General features: G+C 44.5%; 1 protein-coding gene across 1 annotated transcript in view; it reads left to right on the top strand.

Annotated features, from left to right (window-relative positions):
• Positions 1–2,857: 2,857 nt before the first annotated feature.
• Positions 2,858–21,941, top strand: part of LOC148125013 (disintegrin and metalloproteinase domain-containing protein 32-like) — a 39,475-nt gene continuing 20,391 nt past the window's right edge. Inside the window, exons 1-12 of the mRNA XM_087938752.1 lie at positions 2,858–2,939; positions 4,278–4,345; positions 8,822–8,883; positions 9,402–9,480; positions 11,038–11,114; positions 11,783–11,960; positions 12,991–13,047; positions 14,651–14,722; positions 16,165–16,331; positions 17,695–17,776; positions 19,844–19,980; positions 21,258–21,438. Coding sequence (XP_087794878.1) covers positions 2,858–2,939; positions 4,278–4,345; positions 8,822–8,883; positions 9,402–9,480; positions 11,038–11,114; positions 11,783–11,960; positions 12,991–13,047; positions 14,651–14,722; positions 16,165–16,331; positions 17,695–17,776; positions 19,844–19,980; positions 21,258–21,438 — 1,242 coding nt within the window. The remainder of the gene's footprint in view (positions 2,940–4,277; positions 4,346–8,821; positions 8,884–9,401; positions 9,481–11,037; positions 11,115–11,782; positions 11,961–12,990; positions 13,048–14,650; positions 14,723–16,164; positions 16,332–17,694; positions 17,777–19,843; positions 19,981–21,257; positions 21,439–21,941) is intronic.

The following is a 21,941-nucleotide window of genomic DNA, read 5'->3' on the forward strand; positions in this document are numbered from 1 at the left end:
ATAAATGCATGGAGACATTAAAAAAAAATCATCTTGATTGCTGTGGCCGCTCTAGCAAAAGACGACAATACGGTGAATGTATTTTCAAAACGAAGTCGGAATAATGGTTGGGTCACCTCTACAAAACGGCGTAACTCTCTCTTAAATCCTCTTGACTACTTTCCAGGTCTTATACTAGATCGGAAGAGAGTAACACATCGGAAAAAACAAGGTAAGCCTTCTAGAAAAGTGGGGCGGGAAACCTCCAATCTAGAACCCTCTTTTGCCCCTGGAAAAGGGAGGGGGGTTATTTTGTAAGAGCAATCGCTGCCTTTTTTTCCCTTTCTATTCCGTTTTAATTCTAAAAAGGCAGAAAGGAAGGATTGTAACATCCAGATGCACGGGATAGCAAATTCTCGTAATTTATTTTTAACTAAGACTTTTTAAGTTTCAGCTAAACAGACCTGATGCGAGCAGAGGAAAAATTACACAGCAGCTCTCCAAGGAAGAAAAGAGAACGCAAGATCTCACTGCACGTTTATGTTCATGCCATCTAATAAATCACGGTTTAAAAGTATGAAGGGTTGACTTTTTAGGGTCCACTTTAGTACGGATGTGGGAATGGTGCGATGGCCTAGAGGCGGAGCTCTCGCCTCACAATCAGAAGGCTGTGAGTTCGATCCTGGGTAGTGGCAGATATTTCTCTCTCTGGGCACACTGAGAATATATCTGCTGAACAAAACTCCGCATTGGCAAAAGGAAGGGCATCCGGCCAGTAAACACCCAGCTGCATTCAGTTGCCTAGACTCCATCCCGCAAGGATTATGGGGTCTTTAAATGAGGATGGTGACTTTAGTATGGATGTGGGCCACACACCTCAGTTATTTTTTGGTCAACTTTTTGAGCAGCTACAATATATTATCTGCTGAAAAAAAATATTCCGCATCGGCGACAGGAAGGGCATCCGACCAGTAAACACTCAGTTCCATTCAGTTGCCCAGATTCCACCCCACAAATGATTTTGGGGTTATTAAAAGAAGAGGACGATAAAAGCCAGCAGTACCAAAAGTCTGTAAGCGCATTGCATGTGTCTTTTTCCAGTTAGAGTTGTCCTCTTGCTATCCCCAGGTAACTCCTGTGTGCTTCACAATCCTTCTTTTGCTCCAGGAAAGACACCTGAAAGTACAGGTAGTTTTCGACTTACAATAATTCATTTAGTGACCATTCAATAGAATAGAATAGAATAGAATAGAATAGAATAATGGAATGGAATGGAATGGAATGGAATAGAATAGAATAGAATAGAATAGAATAGAATAGAATAGAATAGAATAGAATTTAAATAGAATGGGGTGGAACGGGATAGAGAATAGAATAAAGTATAGAATAGAATAAAAAATAGAGAAGAGTATAATAGAGTATAATAGAATAGAATAGAACAGAATACAATAGAATACAGTAAAATAGAATTCTTTATTGGCCAAGTGTGATTGGACACACAAGGAATTTGTCTTGGTGCAAATGCTCTCAGCGGACATAAAAGAAAAGATACATTCGTCAAGAGTCAAGAATCATCAGGTACAACACTTAATAATAGTCATAGGGTACAATAAGCAATTGAATCATATTAGGAAACGGTCAATATAAATCATAAGGATATAAGCGACAAAGTTACAGTCACAAGTGGGAGGAGATGGGTGATAAGGAATGATGAGAGGTTAATAGTAATAGTAGAGCAGACTTTGTAAATAGTTGGACAGTGTTGAGGGAATTATTTGTTTAGCAGAGTGATGGCGATCAGGGAAAAACTCCCCTTGTGTCTAGTTGTTCTGGTGTGCAGGGCTCTATAGCGTCATTTTGAGGGAAGGAGTTGAAACAGTTTATGTCCGGGATGTGTGAGGGGTCTCTAAATATTTTCCCAGCCCTCTTTTTGACTCATTCAGGATACAGGTCCTCCATGGAAGGCAGGTGGGTAGCCATTGTTTTTTCTGCAGTCCTAATTACCCTCTGAAGTCTGTGTCAATTCAAAGTTATCATTTTAATTTCATTGTACACATGTACAATTTCATTGTACACAGGAGGGGTGAAGAGAGAGGAGGAGGAGAAGGAGGAGGAGGAAGAGGAGGAAGGAGGGGGAGGAGAAGGAGGAGAGAAGAAGGGAGGAGGAGGAAAAGGCAAGGAGAAGGAATGGAGGAGGAGAAGAAGAAGGAAGAGGAGGAGAAGAAGAAGGAAGAGGAGAATGAAGAGGAGGTGGAGAGGGAGGAAGGTGAGGGATAAGGATGAGAAGAAGGAAGCAGGAGGAAAAGGAGAGGAGGAAGAAAGGAGGGGTGAAGGAGGAGGAGAAGGATGAGAAGAAGAAGGAAGAATTAGGAAAAGGAGAGGAGGAAGAGGAGGAGAAGAAGGAAGAGGAGAATGAAGAGGAGGAGGAGGAGAGGAGGAAGGTGCGGGAGAAGGAGGAGAAGAAGGAAGCAGGAGGAAAAGGAGAGGAGGAAGAGAAGGGGGGCTGAAGGAGGAGGAGAAGGATGAGAAGAAGAAGAAGGAAGAATTAGGAAAAGGAGAGGAGGAAGCGGAGGAGAAGAAAAGGAAGGAGGAAGAGGAGGAGGAGGTAAAAGGACTTCGTGGGTTAGGCTGACTCTGTAAAGCGGTGCATAAAGTATAGGAAGGGCTGCTGTTTGCTCGGTGCCCAGCGCGCCTTTCGGTTACCGGCTGCCTCGTCCCGTTCGGAGCGGCCGTCGAACGTGGAGGCGCCTCCCGAAGCGTCTCCGGCGGAGGTTCTGGGCGCGTGGAAGCGCCGCGCCGGCGAGGCGTTCTCTTCCCGCCGCGCCCGTTAGCGGTTGCCCTTGGCCGCCGGCGCCGCCCGCTCGCCCGCCCGCCCGCCATGGCTCTGCCGGCGCTGCTCCTGCCCTGCGCCCTCCTCGCCGCCGCCGCCGCCGCCGCCTCCTCCTTCGTGACCCCGCAGGGTGAGGCGGGTGTGTGTGTGTGTGTGTGTCTGTGTGTGTCATTGGGTGGGTCATCACCAGCATCTTCTTATGGGGCCGGTGAGGATGAGGCTTCCAGCAAGCTTGAACAGACAGGGTACAAAGGCCACCTCCTCCCTCCCTTCCACATACAAAGTTAGGTGTATGTGGGTACATGCATACTTTTGTATTTATGAATTTATTTTGTCAGGTCCATGTAGTGTATATTCGACGGGGTGGCCCTTTTGAGAGCGGTAGGCAACCACATTTCACTTTAATGTATGCCAATTAGTGTACGATAAAGTTCAAGTGACAACAAAGTTTCTCTTCTCTTCTCTTCTATTTCATATTCTCTTCTCTTTCCTCCTCCTCCTCTTTTCCTCCTCCCTCTCCTCTTCCTCCATAGGTTATTGATTTCCTTATCCCAGTGCCTACCTCTATCTCTATATATCTCTTTGTCTCTATCTCTCTATCTCTATCTCTATGTCTCTATCTCTACATCTATATCTATTTCTATCTCTCTCTCTATATATATATACTATATATCTATCTCTATCTCTCTACATCTATATCTACATCTCTATATCTATATCTACATCTACATCTTTATATCTATCTGTCTCTATCTATCTATCTATCTATCTATCTATCTATCTATCTATCTATCTATCTATCTATCTATCTATCTATCTGGTATTCAGCTTTGTTCGGGTATTTTCCCAGGTCATTATAGTTGTGCTTTTAAAGTTGTAGCGACATTTCGGCAGAATCTCATCTGCCATCATCAGGCTTGTGTATTATGTTTGTCATACACAAGCCTGAAGATGGCAGATGAGATTCTGCCAAAACAGTTACACCTTTAAAAGCACAACTATAATGACGTGGGAAAATACCCAAACAAAGCTGAATGCCATATATATAAATACCTGCCAAAACTTAAGAAAACATATATGTGTGTGTGTGTGTGCGTGTGTGTGTGTATGCATGCATGTGTGTGTGTGTGTGTGTGTCTGTGTGTGTGTGTGGTCAGCTTTGTTCGGGTATTTTCCCAGGTCATTATAGTTGTGCTTTTAAAGTTGTACAACTACAATGACGTGGGAAAATACCCGAACAAAGCTGAATACCATACGTGTAAGTACCCACGAAAACTTAAGAAAACATATATATATATGTATATACGTATATGTGTATATATGTATATGTGTATATTTGTATATGTATATGTGTATATATGTATGTATGTATGTATATATGTATATGTGTGTGTGTGTGTGTGTGTGTGTGTGTGTGTGTGTGTGAGCTACCTATATCCATGATTATGACAGTCTTTCTCCTGCTTAGGGTCCCATCGATCATTTCTGCAGGTTATCGTTCCTCAGAGGAACCCAGCTCACATCACTGGAAATAAGGTACTTCTATGGATTTACGATCCCCCCCAGCCCCCACAGTCTGTTCTAGGTAGCCTATCCTCTTCAGAATGGTCTTTGATATAAGAAGGGCAGACTTGTTTGTGATGGGCAGACTTCTTCTCGGCCAGAAGTAAGATTCTGTCTGATAAAGGGAAGAAGCCACTCTGTTCTTCTTGACGAAACTTCTTCCAGGTTGGGATTTAAGCCCCTCTTCACGGATTCACACAACCTCCCCCACCCCCTGCTATTTTATCAGCTATCCCTTCATGTTCAGATAAGATTGTGGCAGGAAAGGCAGACAAACCAGCTTAGATCAGACCAGGAAGGATTCAGATGTCAGATCCTCTGCATTCCTGGGGTAATAACTCAGTCACACAATCTCACAGTCACTCATGCCCTGGTCACTTTCCGTCTTGACTATTGCAAGGCCCTCTACGTGGGGATGCCCGCTGAAGAGCATCCAGAAGCGCCAGTTGGTGCCAAATGCAGCGGCTCAGATGGTTTTGTGCAGACCCCGGTGCATCTGCACAAAACCTCTCATGCGGGAGCTGCATTGACTGCAGATTTGCTTCTGGGTGCAATTCAAGGTGCTGGTTGTCACCTTTAAAGCCCTTCATGGCTTGGGACCAGGTGCTGTGGGGGAACATCCCTTGCTGGTCACATCTACCTGACCCACCAGAGTGGGGTGGCCGGGAATGCCGTGGGTCCCATCTCCAAGGGCCATGAGGCACACAGAGCCATTTGTGCAGGCACGCGAACCCCAGCCAAACTTACCTGCACTGCACATTTGTGTGCGTCCCAGCTGATTTTTGGCCTATTTGAGCCTGTTTTTGCCCTCCTGGAGACTCGAGGGAAGCCTCTGCAGCCTCAGGAAGCTGAAAAAAGGGCCTTCCAGAAATACCGGAAGTGCCAAAACGGGCCTGTTTTTCAGCCTCCCAAGGCTGCAGAGGCTTCCCTCGAGCCTCCGGGAGGGCGAAAACGGGCTCAAATGGGCTGAAAATCCACTGGGAGGCGTGCACATGTGCAGTGCAGGTAAGGAACAGGTGGGGGTGTTGCACGCGCATGCTCAGCGGGGGCAGAGCACATTGCATTCTGGGTGCTGGCCCGCATGCGTGCATGCTATCGCACATGTGTGGACTTTCTGTTGTGGCATGCTGAAAGTCCACACATGTGCGATAGCATGCACGAAAGGTTCGCCATCACTGCCCTAGGGAGGTACACTTGGTGGGACCCAGATGAAAGGCCTTCTCCGTGGTGGCTCCCTCTCCCTGGACTATCATCGTCCCAGCTGGAGATTAGAATGGCCCCCACTCTGACACTCTTCCGGAAGGCGCCGAAGACCTGGTTCTGCCAGCGGGCTTGGGGGAACCCAGAGCAGGATGGAGCCCATTAAATGGCTTGTGTGGTCTGCTGTCGCTGGGATGAGAGACAGGGGATGCGGGCTGATTTTCTTATATATTCATTTATTTGATGATTTTTTGTATTAGTTTGGTTGTTTTAAATGAGGTTTTATATTCTGTAAATCAGGGCTGCAATGGATTCTGGGATATTGATTGGTAGCGGGGAAACACTAAAGTTATTCAGGTTGGTTTGGGAGCTTGTAGTGAGCTCTCCAAGGTGCTGATGGTGTTTGTAGATCAGAGGTCTCCAAACTTGGCAACTTTAAGACTTGTAGACTTCAACTCCCAGAATTCTGGGAATTAAAATCCACAAGTCTTAAAGTTGCCAGGTTTGGGGATCCCCGTTGTAGATGGACATACCCCAGTTGACTTTTTAGGACTGTCGCCTGGCCAGGATAAATATTGGTAATTATATCAATTTTTCTCCCCAGAGTTGGATGATACGATGCTGGAAACATATTCGACTTGTTCAATGGTCTAAAGATCCATCCCCCAAAAAAAAACTACATTCTTAAGTCAACTTACATGCTCAGTTCAACAACCAAGTTCAGAGACCACCAAGGACCCCACAGTTTCTTAATTCTTTATAAACCAGTAAAACTTTCATGCATGACCATGCCATTTTTAAAAATGTAAGGATGCTCTTCTCTGCTTTTTAAGAAGTTTTCCTCAGGTGAACAATGACTAGGATAGATCAGGACAGTCAAAAGGACCCACAGTGTCATTTTGCTCTTAAAAATCCCTAGAATCAATCGTATCACCAGCCTCACCTCACATTTAAAATAGTCAAGGAATTAAAACCTATTATGCACACTTGTCAAAGGGAAATTGGGACCAAAAATATCTTTATGATATACTGAAGGAGAAGAAATAAAGACTTGGTCAATAGGGCCTTTCAAGAAAGGGGATGAAGAGGGAGCGAATTTCTAAGTAAGCTTTGCCCCTGATTTCTGCCAACCTGAATGGGATATTGGGAAAGAATAGGAACGGGGATAAATAAACCAAAGCTAAAAGTTGCCTTAACAACAAGAGTTCTTAAAGTTGCCTGAAGAACTTATGGTGTGGTACGGAGGCAGCACGCTGTAAAAGGCACCTGTCTTTGGAAGAAGAAGGAAAAAGCCAGGCTCCTGCACAATTCGAGACAAGCGCCATGTTTCCGGAGAAAAGGCGGTTCTTATCTTGAAGTAGCTTAAGTAGAATGCCTGGGGTTCTACTCCAGGAGGCCTGGGAAAGAGGCCTGTTCTCTTAGAGATTGGGAGTCTGAAGCTGTGCGCTGGTTGGGATGACGGGATACTCTGTCCGACATACTCGCGCGTCATTGAGTTGGCGAGAAATCCCCTTTCGTGTAAATATGTCAAATAACTTGGTGGCTTTGAGCAGGGGTGGGCTTCACAAATTTTAGCAACGAGTCCTCTGCCTGGTTGCTGGGTGGACCTGGCCATGGCGCCTCCTGCACCACAGTGTGTGAGGGGAACCCGATTTTGGTTTCCTTGGGTCTCCAGGAGGGCAAAAACGTCCTCCGAGGTCTCCAGAGGCTCTCCGGAAGCTGGAAATGGGCCCATTTTTCACCCTCCCCGAGCCTCCATGTATGCCCTGCACTTACCTGCATCCAAACTGGGCTGTGTGGGGACTCCTGGGAGGGTGGGGCAGGGTTGGCGGGGCCAGCCAGGAGTGGGATTTGGGGGTCCTATGAACTCTGCTGAATCTTAGCTAGGGCCTCTCCCGAACCCCTGCGAAGTCCCAGCATCCAAGCCCTGGATTTGAAGCAGGGGTGGGATGCTGCTGGTTCGGCCCAGTTCTATAGAACCGGTAGCTGCGAAGAGCAGCTGACACTGAACCCGTTTGGTTGTTTGGCTCACATGCCTGCCTGGGCTCTAGGCTGTCCTTTATTCCTTGCTTTTCCCTCCTCAGCTACTTTGTGCGGCACAGCTGAGGCTGAAAAAGCAGGAAACGAGGATTTTCAAAGGTTGTGCATCCCAGTGCAGTGCTTGTCAGCTGTCCAGGAGGCACAGCTGAGGACTTCTTGCAAACGCTGCACACACGATTAGTTTGGAGAACTGCAAATCGCTCCACTGGCTGGCTCCGCCCCTCCCCACCCACTCACTCCTTACCTGGCATTTGAGCCATCCAACTTGCCTGCTTTGGTAACTTACTATTTTTCCTTTTTTTTCCCCTCTGACCATCAGCTGTTCTGCTCTGCAGGGAGATTTAGATTAGCTAGAAAGCAGGAAATCCTTGGATTTCTTGCTTTCTAGCTAATCTAAAAGCAAAGCCGAACCTTCCTTAGGACTGAAGCTTCTGCTTTTCAGTGCAGACCCAGGTAGCCGATTGCAGATAGATAGATCTCTAAGTGAATCTGTGATTCTGTGAGCAACTCAATCTGCCTGCCTGCTTTGCCTGCTTTTGGGTAAACGTTGCTCTTTTTTAATAAAAAAAATAATAATATTTGCATACATAGTGTTTTGTGAGTTAATTTTGTGAGTTTGCTTGCAAGGAAGTTTTATGTGACAGACTCAGTAGCCAATTGGAGATAGATAGATCTCTAAGTGAAACTGATTCTGTGAGCAACTCAATCTGCCTGCCTGCTTTGCCTGCTTTTAGGTAAAAGTTGCCGTTTTTTATATAAAAAAATCAATATTTACATCAATATTTATAATATTTACATACAAGCCATACCCACCCAGTCACATGACCACCAAGCCATGCCCAATCAGCAAGCCACACCCACCCAGTCACATGACCACCAAGCCACACCCACAAACTAGGCCACACCCACAGAACCAGTTGTTAAGAAATTTGAATCCCACCCCAGATTTAAGGGTGTCCTGTGTTCCCAGGCAGAAAGTTACGGGTTGCAGAGAATGGGATCTCAAAGTTTTGTTTACAGAGCCTGTGATGAGATCCCTCTAAAAAGCACTTCCAACCAGGAGTAAAATTTATTTTCAATTATACCGTCTTTGCAGTTCATGCTGCTTGAATTTAGATTTAGATTTCTGATTCTGGCTTTGTGCTGCTTGGATTTTGCGATACGAATAAAGCAACGGGAATAATATAACAATCCCTTTGGCTGTTTCAGGAGAGGATGGCATTTGACATGAACATAGAAGGGAAATCCTTTTCCATCTTTCTGAAGCAACAGTGAGTAAGGGAAGTCACTGGGAACCGCTGCCCATTTGGTAGTTAATTCGTATGCTTGCACGAACGCTTAAGGAACCACGTAAACGGTTTAAGAGATTTCAAGACTTGTTTGACCAAAGAGGAAGGAAATGACCCCCCCCCCCAATTCGATTCTACAGAATAAATGAATGTATTTTCAGAAGTCAATTTTCCCGTCCCTGGTTGGAAAAAAAAAATTCCATTCATTTTAAAAGATAGCCACAGAGGAACAGGAAAAAAATATTAGTATACCTGTCATTGGCTGATAAATGTTGAAATAGCTGGTGAAAGGCACTGCTCCTACGTGCTTTGATTCTTGCTTCAGGATGCAGTGGGACTTGGCCAAGAAGAAAGATGTAGAATTTTGGTTTTTTGTTCTAATTCCATATATTTATTAGGTTGTATCATGTACTGTGTCATCTCTCTCTCTCTCTCCTCCCTCCCTCCCTCCCTCCCTCCCTCCTTTGTCCTGGATCTGGTGTCTCTCTGCTTTTTTGTAGAGCCTTTATATCCAATTATTTCAGAATTTATACATACAACAAAGATGATACGCCTGTGTCATTTGTCCCTTCCAATCAGGTAAGATTTCTCTGAGATAGGAAGTAAGTATTTTTATCCGGCAATTGTTCGATTCCACTCATCCACTGATTCAGAAAAACGGTCCCTCAATGATTTGAGTTTTAATTAACTGGCTGATCATCACCAGATATGCGCTGGTCTATTTTTATTGGAACAACGTTTAAACAAAAACAAATAACATTACAAACTTAACAATTGAGTGATTCACTTAACCATGGCAGCAAGAAAGGTTGTACAACGGGGCATGATTCACTTAACAACTGTCTTGCTTAGCAACAGAAACTTTGGGATCAGTTGAGGTTGTAAGCCGAGGAATACCGTAGCTGTGCATTTAAAAACTTACCCAATGAACAACGGAAAGTTTTTAATGTGGCAAATAATTTTGCAACTGTCGAAGCTGTAAAAACGAGGCATGAGAAATGACTGATGGGCTGAGATGTTGAGGTATAAGGTTTAAGAGCTGCCAGCTGCTGTAAGTCTGATGCAATATAAGTCTGATGCAGTGAAGATGAATCAGCACTAGTACTGGCTCTTTAAGATTGAGGGTGGGTTTTACCCCTTTAAGAAGTGTTTATATAAGGCAGCCATTAGAGTGGGCGTGTTCACTCTCCTTGTGTCTGGCATCCATTGCAGAGTTCTCCGTGTAGAGTTAAGAAGATTGATTGCTTGTAACATATTTTGCCTAACACTTATATTTCTGTATATGTCTGGTATATAAACCTGTCATGCCCTGTCAGAATCTGATTCGGAGTGGGAGGCCGAACAGCTGACAGAGAGTGGGAGTGTGGCTCTTTTGGCTATGGAAGAAACTGGGGAAGGGCAAAGTCCAGCTGGGCAGAGCAAGGGAGAGGTAGAGCAAGGGAAAGGGAATTCAGAGGAAGACCCAGGCCCACCCCCTCTTCATCCTAGGGCAGGCAGGGAGGAATGGAGAAGGGAGCAATGTGAGTTGTGTGGCTTATGGGGGAGGAAAGGGCCCTGATTTCCTTCATTAGCTGCAGCTGGGAACACAGTGTTTAAAAAGGGAAGTTGTGCCCAGCAAATTGTGAGTTTATCTGATATCAGTGTTCCTGACGTTTTCCCAACTGTGTGTGTTTTGCTGTGCTTTCAAGCCTGAAATTCCTTCTCCTGCCCTGTCAAGTTAATTACTGTAGGGTGGTTTGTGTGGATTTTTATTTACAGTTTAAATGTACTTCATTTTCGGACTGAATTTTCTCCACTTAAAGGCTGTTCCTGGGAGAGTTTTTCTCCAGATGAAGGTAACTGGGCATTGGGGGCAAAGCTGGAGATAAGAAAGGGATGCTTCTTGCTTATTTATCGGTGTTGCCTTTGTGCCATGCCCTGGGTCATCTCAAAACCACTGCTAAATGTCTACGCCTCTGTGTGCTGTGTTTTGCTCCTGGGTTGTCTCATATTAGCAGTCATGCCTCAAATGCTCTGACATGAGAAGATGTCCTGCTTCAGTGTGTTGGAGATATCATATCTTTCTTTTGTCTTCCTCCTCTCTGTTACGAGATGCCCTTCATTAAACATGAAATCCCTCTTGTTTATTCTTTTTAGCGGGATTGCTATTATCAAGGCTATGTAGATGGTCACACAGATTCAATTGTGATGCTCAGTTCCTGCTCTGGGCTCAGGTGAGGTCTGGTAATTTCCTCTTGACCAAACCCTTCCCGTCCCTCAGCCCAACTGTTCCTTGTCCTCTCCAGAATAAGAGTTGGGAGGGACTTTGGACATCTTCTAGCCAGAACCCTTTCTCTAGCAGGAGAGGCTATTCTGTTTCAGATAAATGGTTGTCCAGTCTCTTTAAAAAAAAACAAACTCCAGTGACGAAGCCCCCACAACTTCTGAAGGCAAGCTGTTCCACTGGTTAATTGTCCTCACTGTTTGTTCTGACCTTGTCTTCCCCAAAAAGCACTAAGCAGACTCTTTGTCCTGGCAAAACCCCTTTTATTAAACAAAGGTGAATTTCTTGCATCCACCTTCAGCCAAAGGCCTGGCAAACAGTCTTTCAAGGGTGTCAAATAGGAGCACAGACCTTATCTAGCTTGGAGAGCTGCCCAGTAAATATTTCCAAACGCGGTGCTGACAAGGAAGGACTCCGCACAGAGTCTCCTGAGATGCAAAGACAGATCTTCACACTGCTGCAACAAACGAATTGTTTTCTGCAAAAGAAAACCCCCTCCCCTTTGGCTCCTCTTTTCAAATGTATTTCCCCTTCTTTAAAAAAAACAACCCCAAAACAATAAGCTTGGTCATGGTGCTTTATTTATTTAACCCTATTCCTGCTTTTTCTGCCTGTCAGCGGGCTGATACAGATTCAGAACATCAGCTACGGGATTGAGCCAATCGAGTCGGCTTCTGGCTTCCACCATCTTGTTTTTCGGATAGATTACAATGATACGGGCCTTCAGTTTTCAAAGCAGAATTATTCCATTAAATGGACTCCCACGGTGATTTCAAAGAAAGACCCAGCAGAACCAGTGAGTACCACGGTCTTTGTCGCTCTTACAAAATCACCATTAGCCTCTCAGTTGGGTCATGGGCAAGACCAACATGTCTTGCACAACCCAGTTTGTATAATGGAGTAGAATGGGTTAATTGTAGAGCAGCTGGCTGAGGAATTCTGGGAGTTGAAGTCCACAAGTCTTAAAGTTGCCAAGGTTGGAGAGCCCTGTTGGATAGCAGATGTTTATTAGAGAGATTACTTTAAATCTCTCTAATAAACACCTGCTATCCATTTCCTGAAAAAGAGACGAGAGTTAGCAGAGAGTTAAATCTAACCTTTGGATACCAGCAGAGGTGAAATCCTAGAGTGGTCTTACCCCAAATATGGAAGATAAAAGAAAGGCAGAAGGGGAAACAGCTTCTCTCATTGGACAGGCACCACTCTGAATGGGTGTTGTGGTATCCCAATGTAGCCACTGAATAGATCAGCCATACCACCCATATATTGCGGTGGTGCAGTGGTTAGAATGACTCTGCCCACTGCCAGCAGTTTGATCCTGACCGGCTCAAGATTGACTCAGCCTTCCCTCCTTTCGAGGTCAGTAAAATGAGGACCCAGATTGTTGGGGGACAATAGGTTGACTCTGTAAACCACTTAGAGAAGGCTGTAAAGCACCGTGAAGCGGTATATAATTCAAAGTGTTATTGCTACTCCCTTCCTTCCTTCCTTCCTTCCTTCCTTCCTTCCTTCCTTCCTTCCTTCCTTCCTTCCTTCCTTCCTTCCTTCCTCCCTCCTTCCTTCCTTCCCTCCTTCCCTCCCTCCCTCCCTCCTTCCTTCCTTTCCTCCTTCCTTCCCTCCCTCCTTCCCTCCTTCCTTCTTTCCTTTGGAGTGGCCTTTGACTCACTTGCCCGATCTTGCTATTTTCCTAGGCAGACCTTAATTGCCCCTTTCTTTCCCTATCCAGTGGGTCAAACAGGCTGAAATCCCGAGTGTGTAAAAGAGTCATGTAATCCTCCACTGATAACAATATCTTAAACTGTCTTTCTCCCCTTAAATGAAAACAGATTAACTTTGCCATCCTCAAATATGTGGAAATGCACGTGGTTGTGTCCAAATCTCTGGTAAGTGTATTTTGTTGGCTCTGCTCACTAGGGATCATTGTCTAAAATGCTTCCAAACCTGGAGTGGAACAAAATAAGGATAGCGATAGTGTCTATAAATCCGCTTTGTCTCCTTCATACAGCCTTTGTCACGATTAATTTAAAAAAAAAACTGGGAAATTCATCTTCCCGATTAGTCAATAAATTTTCTTTAATTCTTTTCCTTTAACGAGTTAAAGAATTTTCCTTTATTTCCAATAAACTTTCTTTAAAGTTTTCCTTTAATTCTTCTAAGCATATTTACTTTTAAGAAATATTCCTTCTGAAATGCATCTGTCTCAATGCACATTTCTGGGGAGAATTAACAGTCTCTCTAACAGTTATTCCCAGTGTGTGCTGGAAATATTCTGGTGGAGTAACGTGATCTTAAAGGCAGTGAAACCCGCAACAGATTTACAGATTAACAGAATTGGAAGGGACCTTCTAGGTCATCTAGTCCAACCCCCCATCCAAGTTACACCATTTCTGAAACGTGGCAGTCCAATCTCTTCTTGAAAGCCTCCAGGGATGAAGCTCCCACAACTTCTGAGGGCAACTTCTGTTCCATTGGTTGATTGTTCTCACTGTCATAAAATTATTCCTTATTTCCAGGTTGAATCTCTCCTGGTTCAGTTTCCATCCATTATTCCTTGTCTGGCTTTGGGTGCTTTGAAGAATACCTTGACCCCTTCTTCCTCTCTGGGGCAGCCCCTCAAATACTGGAAGACTGCTCTCCTGTCTCCCCTGGTTCTTCTCTTCCCTAGACTAGCCAAGCCCAGTTTCTGTAACCGTTCTTCATATGTTTTAGCCTCCAGTCCCCTCATTATCCTGGTTGCTCTTCTCTGCACTCTTTCCAGAGTCTCAACATCTTTTTTATAATGTGGTGACCAAAACTGGATGCAGTAATCTAGGCGTGGTCTTACTAAGGCTTTATAGAGTGGTATTAATACCTCCCTTGATCTCGATTGTATCCCTCTGTTAATGCAATTTAGGATTGCATTGGCTTTTTTGGCTGCCGCTGCACACTGCTGGCTCCTATTTAGCTGGTTGTCCACTAAGACTCCAAGATCCCTTTCACAGTTCCTGCTGTTAAGCCTGGTTTCACCCAGTCTGTGTACTTTTGGTTTTTCTTGCCTAAGTGTAAGACTTCACTTTTCTCTGCATTGAATTTCATTTTGTGAGATACGGCCCAGTGTTCTAGTCTGTCAAGATCCATCTGGATCTTGAGCCCATCTTCTTGGGTGTTAGCTATTCCTGCCAGCTTAGTATCATCTGCAAATTTGGTAAGTTCCCCTTCTTCCTATCCGTGCCTCCGCGCATAATTTGAAGATCTCATCAGCAATATTCTTTAGTCAGTCATTCCAGCTACTGTTGGATGGAATGAAAATGGTTTTGCTTCTGACTGTACCTTACAGTCAGAAGGTACAGTCAGAAACAAAAGGATGTTTCGGCGGGGTAAGGTGTGTTGGCAGACTTATTCTTTCGAACGCACATTTTGCACAAGCTGCCTTCAGCTGGATTTTTAAATCACCGTAAAGCTGACGCTATTGATTAATAAAGAAATGCGTTTTATTTTATTTTGCAGTATGATTATATGGGTTCCAATGAAGACGTTGTCACGGGGAAGATCATGCAGCTTATGAACTTTATCAATACCGTGAGTTGTGCCTATTTATGTGCTTCTAATCTCTACGCCAGCCATGCTTAGAGCGTCGGGCTCCTATGTTGGCTCACCATGATTGATTCTGGCCCCCAAAAGCTCCCTCTGTAGCGTTCTATTCTTCCTCTTAAATAATAACTTTGGCAACCTAATTATATCCTGTTCAATCGGCTTCAGTAAAACAGGGTCTCAGGAGTTACTCCCATTTAAATCATGAGCTTCGAGCCAAATTTCCAAAACTTCAAAAGGATTTATTGGGAGTTAAAATGTCCAGCACTGCCTGGATGTAGCCGACTCTGAGACATACAATTCATTGTTCCTCTTGAGCCTGATTTCCCTCCACCCCCCACCCCCTGGGTGTATCATCACTCATATTCTCCAATGGGACACATCCATAGCCAAGAGCCAATCATGCTCTCCGGTTAGGATTTTGCACGGAAGAAATTTCAGTCACCTAGTTACTATCTTTGAAAACATTTATGGAATGCAAGCTGCCCGTTGCTGACCCCTCCCTTTCTGTTGGGAACTCTAAAAAGACCATAGAAATATTTTATGAGTTGACTCAAGGAAGAGGGACTCCTGGTTCCCATTCTCCTCCTCCCTCCCTCCCTCCCTCCCTCCCTCCTCCCTCCCTCCCTCCCTTCCTTCCTTCCTTCCTTCCTTCCTTCCTTCCTTCCTTCCTTCTCCACATTTATTATTTTTAAAAATAACTCATTACCAAACTCACACAATACTCCTTCCTCCTCCCCTTGTCCCCCACAACAAAAAACCTGTTATGTGTGTTGGGCTGAGAATCACTAGTCCAGTCACCCAGCTAGTTTTAATCCCTAAGGCAGGACTAGAACTCACAGTCTCCTGGTGATCAGCCCCAAAGTCACCCGGTTGGCTTTCATGCCTAAGGCAGGACTAGAACTCACAGTCTCCTGGTGATCAGCCCCAAAGTCACCCGGTTGGCTTTCATGCCTAAGGCGGGACTAGAACTCACAGTCTCCTGGTGATCAGCCCCAAAGTCACCCGGTTGGCTTTCATGCCTAAGGCAGGACTAGAACTCACAGTCTCCTGGTGATCAGCCCCAAAGTCACCCGGTTGGCTTTCATGCCTAAGGCAGGACTAGAACTCACAGTCTCCTGGTGATCAGCCCCAAAGTCACCCGGTTGGCTTTCATGCCTAAGGCAGGACTAGAACTCACAGTCTCCTGGTGATCAGCCCCAAAGTCACCCGGTTGGCTTTCATGCGTAAGCAGGACTAGAACTCACATTCTCCTGGTGATCAGCCCCAAAGTCACCGGTTGGCTTTCATGCCTAAGGTGGGACTAGAACTCACCGTCTCCTGGCTTTGACCCATGAGGCAAAACCGGTTGTCCACTTTGTCTGGGTTTGGTGTATGCTTTAAATCTGGTCATGAGCCTCTCCTGAATTGATTCTCGCTCCCCTTTTCAGATGTTTTACAAGCTGAACATGAAGCTTATCTTGTCCTCGTTAGAATTATGGATAAACAAAGATAAAATCCCCATCACAGGAAACGCCGACGCGTTGCTGCAGCAGTTTCTGAACTGGAAAAACGAGCACCTCACTTTGCGACCTCACGACACAGCTTTCTTATTTGTGTAAGGAAGGAAACAGTTTATCAAAGAAAGGGATGTAAGGGTAATGGTCCTGCTACGAAAAGCCCAGAAGATGGCACCGACCACCTGGCCAAGCAAATCAAAGCAGTTGGGGAGGATTCTGTTGATGAGGTGGGGCAGTTGATTGCGAGAAAGGGGAGTGGGCTGGTGGGTGAGGAACATTGGTGGGCATGAAGTGAAAGAAGCAAGTAGAGCTAATCCTCAACTTACCGTCGCAAGTTGGGAGTGGAATTTGATGTAGGAGATGACCAGGCAGACACTGAGGGAGGGGCCAAATGTGCCATCAGTCTCGAGTTGCTTCCCTCCCACAAGAACTCTAAATCCAGGCTCGCCTTGAATTCTGCTGACTCTTATCTAGTCTTATTGTTTTGGCTCTAGGCATAGGTCGTCCTCGATTTGCGCACGGTAAATCGAACAAACAAAATGAAACAAAGCAAAAAAGTACATTAAACCCTAACAACAACAAACAAAAAAGGGAAAAGAAAGAATAAAAGTATAAAAAAGGAGGAAAAAAACCTCAGTCAATTAGACTGAACATGTAGGATCCACCTTGGCTAAGTGCTTAAAGAAAAGAAAAAGCAATAAATTCAATATCTATTTATCTATTTATTTATCTATCTATTGATTGATTGATGTATTATCTATAATGGATCTATTTCATCTCTATCTCTGTCTGTCTGTCTGTCTGTCTGTCAGTCTGTATGTCTGCCTGCCTATCTATCTATCTATCTATCTATCTATCTATCTATCTATCTATCATCTATCTATCTCTCCATCTCTGTCTGTCTATCATATCTATCATCTCTATATCTATCTCTCTATTGATATCTATCTATCTATCTATCTATCTATCTATCTATCTATCTATCTATCTATCTATCTATCTCTATCATCTCTATATCTGTATCATACATCATATCATCTGAATATCTATCTATCTATCTATCTATCTATCTATCTATCTATCTATCTATCTCTATCATCTCTATATCTATCTGTATCATATATCATATCATCTGACTATCTATCTATCTATCTATCTATCTATCTATCTATCTATCTATCTATCTAAAAAGAAAAAGCAGTCAACAGATTGAGCTAAACATTACACTAATCCCCAAATACCTTTGTTAACATCTGCTATTATATTTAGCACCTAGAAAATCCACAAATGATTTCCAGTCTCTTATATAGCTGTCCATTACCTCTAATCAAAGCAGTTAATTTTGCCAACTCCGATAAGTCAGTCAATTTCAAAATCTTCAACAACCGGCACCTCTTTTTTCTTTCCAGCGTTTGGCCGGTACAACCTTCTGTTCAAAGCAATTTCTATTCTTCCTTTCAGTTATAGGAACGATGCTGATTCGGTGGGGTCCATCTTTGCCAAAAAGATATGCTCTAAACCCAGTTCTGCTGGAATTGCTATGGTAAGAGAGTTGATAAGGCTCATTGTTACTATTCATCCCTTCTTGGTTCTGTTTGGAAACCCACTGTCAGATCTGCCACCGTTTAAACGCTTAAATAGAAACGATCCTTGATTCCATTTGTTGAGAAAGATATAGTTTATTTAGAAGTCAAGTGTATTGCAGTAATGTTCTGATCAAGGCTTCTTTGATCAAGTACCAGCAAAGAAGGGGAAAAAAAAACTCCAGAGAAGTTCCTGAAACAGGAAGTCTCGTCCTGCCAGGGTTAACGGAGAGGCAGTAGTTTCCGTAAGCAACACCAGAATGTTTCCTTCCTGCCTTCCTTACAGGATTAGGCCAGTAATTTCTTCTAACAACCTCTTCTCCGAACTGCTTAGAATGTTAACAACCGGTTCTAGTGAATAGGTGTAAACTGGTAGAATCCCACCCCTGCCCCCAAGCCTTCCCTGTTACATTTCCCCTTTCCCCATAATAGTTCATGGCAGTTTGTCCCCTAATAGAAGCGAAGCACAAGCACGAATGAGGTGGCAGCTGGCATCCACTTCATCAGATCAGTTCATAAATTTGCAACTGCATTTCCACAATGCCCTGAGCTTGATGGATGTTAGTCATGGTGTGGCTGAGAGCATGAGGTAAACCTAGTCTGTTTGGTTGCTTTTTAGTTAAGGATGCTGTCTATCCCCAGAAAAGGGTTACACTAATCCTTAATTTAACCTTTTGCACAGCACTGCCCCGAAATTGTTATTTTTTCAATAGTTTAGCGTAAAAATGCGGGTGGGGTTAGTGATGGGATTAATTTCTTTTTTTTACTACCGGTTCTGTGGGCGTGGTTTGATGGGTGTGGCATGGCTTGGTGGGCGTGGCAGGGGAAGGATATACTGCAAAATCCCCATTCTCTCCCCCACCCCACTAACCTGCTTTCCAGCTCTGTTCTCCTGGGCAGGGCAACCAAAGAAGACCCAGCCGATCAGCTGGGACTCAGTGGGAGGCAGGGAATAGATGGGGTTGGCGGGGCCAGTCAGGGGTGGGATTTGCCAGTTCTCCAAACTACTCAACATTTCTGGTACTGGCTCTCCAGAACTGGTCAGAACCAGCTGAATACCACCTTAATTGAGGGATGGGGCAGAGCATTAACATAAATGGATATTTTGTTATATAAATGTCCACATCTTAGTATAATGAAAGGAAGGTGGAAGGAGCAAGATTATTTTTTCCTCTCTTCTGACCATCTCCCTATTTTTTCCAAAAATGCTTACGAATGTTGAACTCCCCAGACTGGATATGCATTTGGGGCTGTGCAATATTCAGTAATCAATTTGGTACAATGCATCACCTGTCTGTGGTTCATTAAAGCAGCTGCCTCTTTGTTCAGGCTCACCTGACTTCAGAAAGAGTTGCTTTAATGCAGGGGTCTTCAAACTGGACCGCTTTAAGACTTGTGGACTTCAATTCCCAGAATTCCTCCTCCAGTCATGTTAGCTCAGGAATTCTGGGAGTTGGAAGTCCATAAGCCTTAAACTTACCAAGTTTGGAGACCTTTGCAGTAGACCAATCCCAACTCACAGACCAAACCCTGCTCCCTTCTAGCACTGATGATATTACCTAGTTGGGTAATGAAACATCTGCAAGAAAACCACCAAAACTCAGAGAACATCAAAGTCCCCCCACTGGTTCAACTCTGAGCAACAATTATTCTCTTCTATTAGGACAGGGCTCCCCAAACTTGATATCTTTAAGACTTGTGGACTTCCAACTCCCAGAATTCCTCCTCCAACCATGTTAGCTCAGGAATTCTGGGAGTTGAAGTCCCCAAGTCTTAAAGTTGCCACGTTTGAAGACCCTTGCTTTAACGGGTTGCAGATAAGGGTTGCGTTCATGGAGATGAAGAACAACCCTGAAGCACTTACAACTGCGTGAAAACCCAGGGGTCAAAACAGGGCCAAAGATAAACTTCTGATCAAATCTTTTGCGGGTTATTTCCAGGATCTTAAAGACTCGTCAGAACCCGAATGTGGCTCTTTCATCGTTAGCAGTTACCACTTTTTTTAATGGACTTCTGCTTTCTCTTAGTTTCAAAACGGAATGACCCTGGAAGCTTTCTCAGTTATAGTGGCCCAGTTGCTGGGGTTTAGCGTCGGACTGTATTTCGATGACACCAGAGATTGTCATTGTTCGGGGACAGTCTGCTTGATGAACACCAGAGCAGCGTAAGCCTCGATGATCATTTTGACAACAATAGTTTGACAACACCGATGGACTATTTAATAAGGGCTGTATTGCTATTCTTCTATCCTTCATCTTTCCTATTACCTATCTCCAAAATTTGGGACTTCGTTATTGTATATGTTGACAGCATCAAGAGTCATGAGATTCAAATTTTTTTTTACTCCCGGTTCTGTGGGCGTGGCTTGGTGGGCGTGGCATGGCTTGGTGGGCATGGCAGGGGAAGGTTACTGCAAAATCCCCATTCCTTCCCCACCCCACTAACCTGCTTTCCAGCTCCGTTCTCCTGGGCAGGGCAACAAAAGGAGGCCCAGCTGATCAGATGTGGGCGTGGCTTGGTGGGCCTGGTGTTCTGTGGGTGTGGCTTGGCTTAGTGGGCGGGGCAGGGAAAGGAGACTGTAAAACCTCCATTCCCTCCCCATTCCAGGGGAAGGTTACCGCCCAAATCCCCGCTCCCTCCCTACCCCACTAACCTGCTTTCCAGCTCCATTCTCCTGTGCGGAGCAACCAAAGAAGACCCAGCTGATCAGCTGGGACTCAATGGGAGGCAGAGAATAGATGGGGTTGGTGGGGCCAGTCAGAGGCGGTATTTGCTGGCTCTCCAAACTACTCCAAATTTCCACTACCGGTTCTCTAGAACTGGACAGAACCTCCGAGCAAAGCTATGGCACGCGCAAAGGTGGAAAGACGCCTACCATGGAAGAATGGTTGCAGAAGTTGATGGAGTTGGCTGAAATGGCAAAATGGACTATTTTGTGCAAAAGGATGGAACTTTGACTCTGGGTTTTATAGATTAGATAGATAGATCTTTATAGAAATGGCTTGCTCGTATTATTATGGAAAAGCGAAAAGCCGTGCTTCGATGCTGATGCCTTATTCCACTGCAACAGAGAGAGTTGGAAGTCAATTCTTCCTTTTCTTTTCTTTTTTCTTCTCCTTACCTTTCACTTCTCTTTCCTCTCCCTCCTCACTGCTCTTTTATTGACTCTCGTATTTTATAATACTTAATAACCTAATTAAAAACGTTCGTTTTTTAAAAAATCCCACTTGGTTGTGAGAACAATTAATCGGTGGAATAGCTTGCCTCTGGCATTGTGGGTGCTCCATTGCTGAAAGTTTTCAAAAAGAGGCTGGATGTACCATTTAACCGGGATGGTGTGAAGCTCCAGGGGTTCGACTAGAAGACCTCCAAGGTCCCTTCCAGCCTTAGCTGTCCACATTCTATTCAGAGCTGTGTTTCCCACCCCCCCACCCCTTCCAGACAGTCCAGTGGCATCAAGTCCTTCAGCAGCTGCAGTGTCAAAGATTTCCAGAATTTCCTGAACTCTGCCTGGTCCCAGTGCCTTCAGAACAAGCCACGTTTCGATATCTCCTACCGAGCACCCCTCTGTGGCAACCACGTGGTCGAAGACGGGGAGCAATGCGATTGTGGCACAATGAAGGTTTGCAAGAAAAAGGGGGAAAGGATCAGAGGGGGTGGGAAAGAAAGAAAGAAAGAAAGAAAGAAAGGAAAGAAAGAAAGAAAGAAAGAAAGATCTCTTTAAAATAAGAACTAATAACGAGCAGGATAGATAATCTAGTTGTCAGGATTCCAGCACTTAACCCCATTTAAATCATAGTCTCAAGCCAAACTTCCAAAGTTTCAAAAGGATTTATTGGGAGTTAACAGGTCCGGCTTGCCTGGCGGAGGAATTCTGGGAGTTGAAGTCCACAAGTCTTAAAAGTTGTCAAGTTTGAGGGCCCTGTTCTGCACCAAGGCTTATTGAGACATTAACAAACACACGTTAGTCCCCAAATCCTTTTTTTCTTTATTTCAGCGGCTGTGAATTCACAGCACGTAATGAGTCTCCAACAGTTTGTAAATATTCCCATGGAAGTCTGCCAAAGTCCTTCGGGATAAGTCTAATAAGCACGCACCTTTATCTTCCTTGAAATGCTGCCAGCG

The sequence above is a fragment of the Pseudonaja textilis genome, chromosome 9 (assembly GCF_049901715.1).
Source record: "Pseudonaja textilis isolate UNSWEBS1 chromosome 9, rPseTex1.2, whole genome shotgun sequence".
In the NCBI taxonomy this organism is placed as follows: Eukaryota; Metazoa; Chordata; class Lepidosauria; order Squamata; family Elapidae; genus Pseudonaja; species Pseudonaja textilis.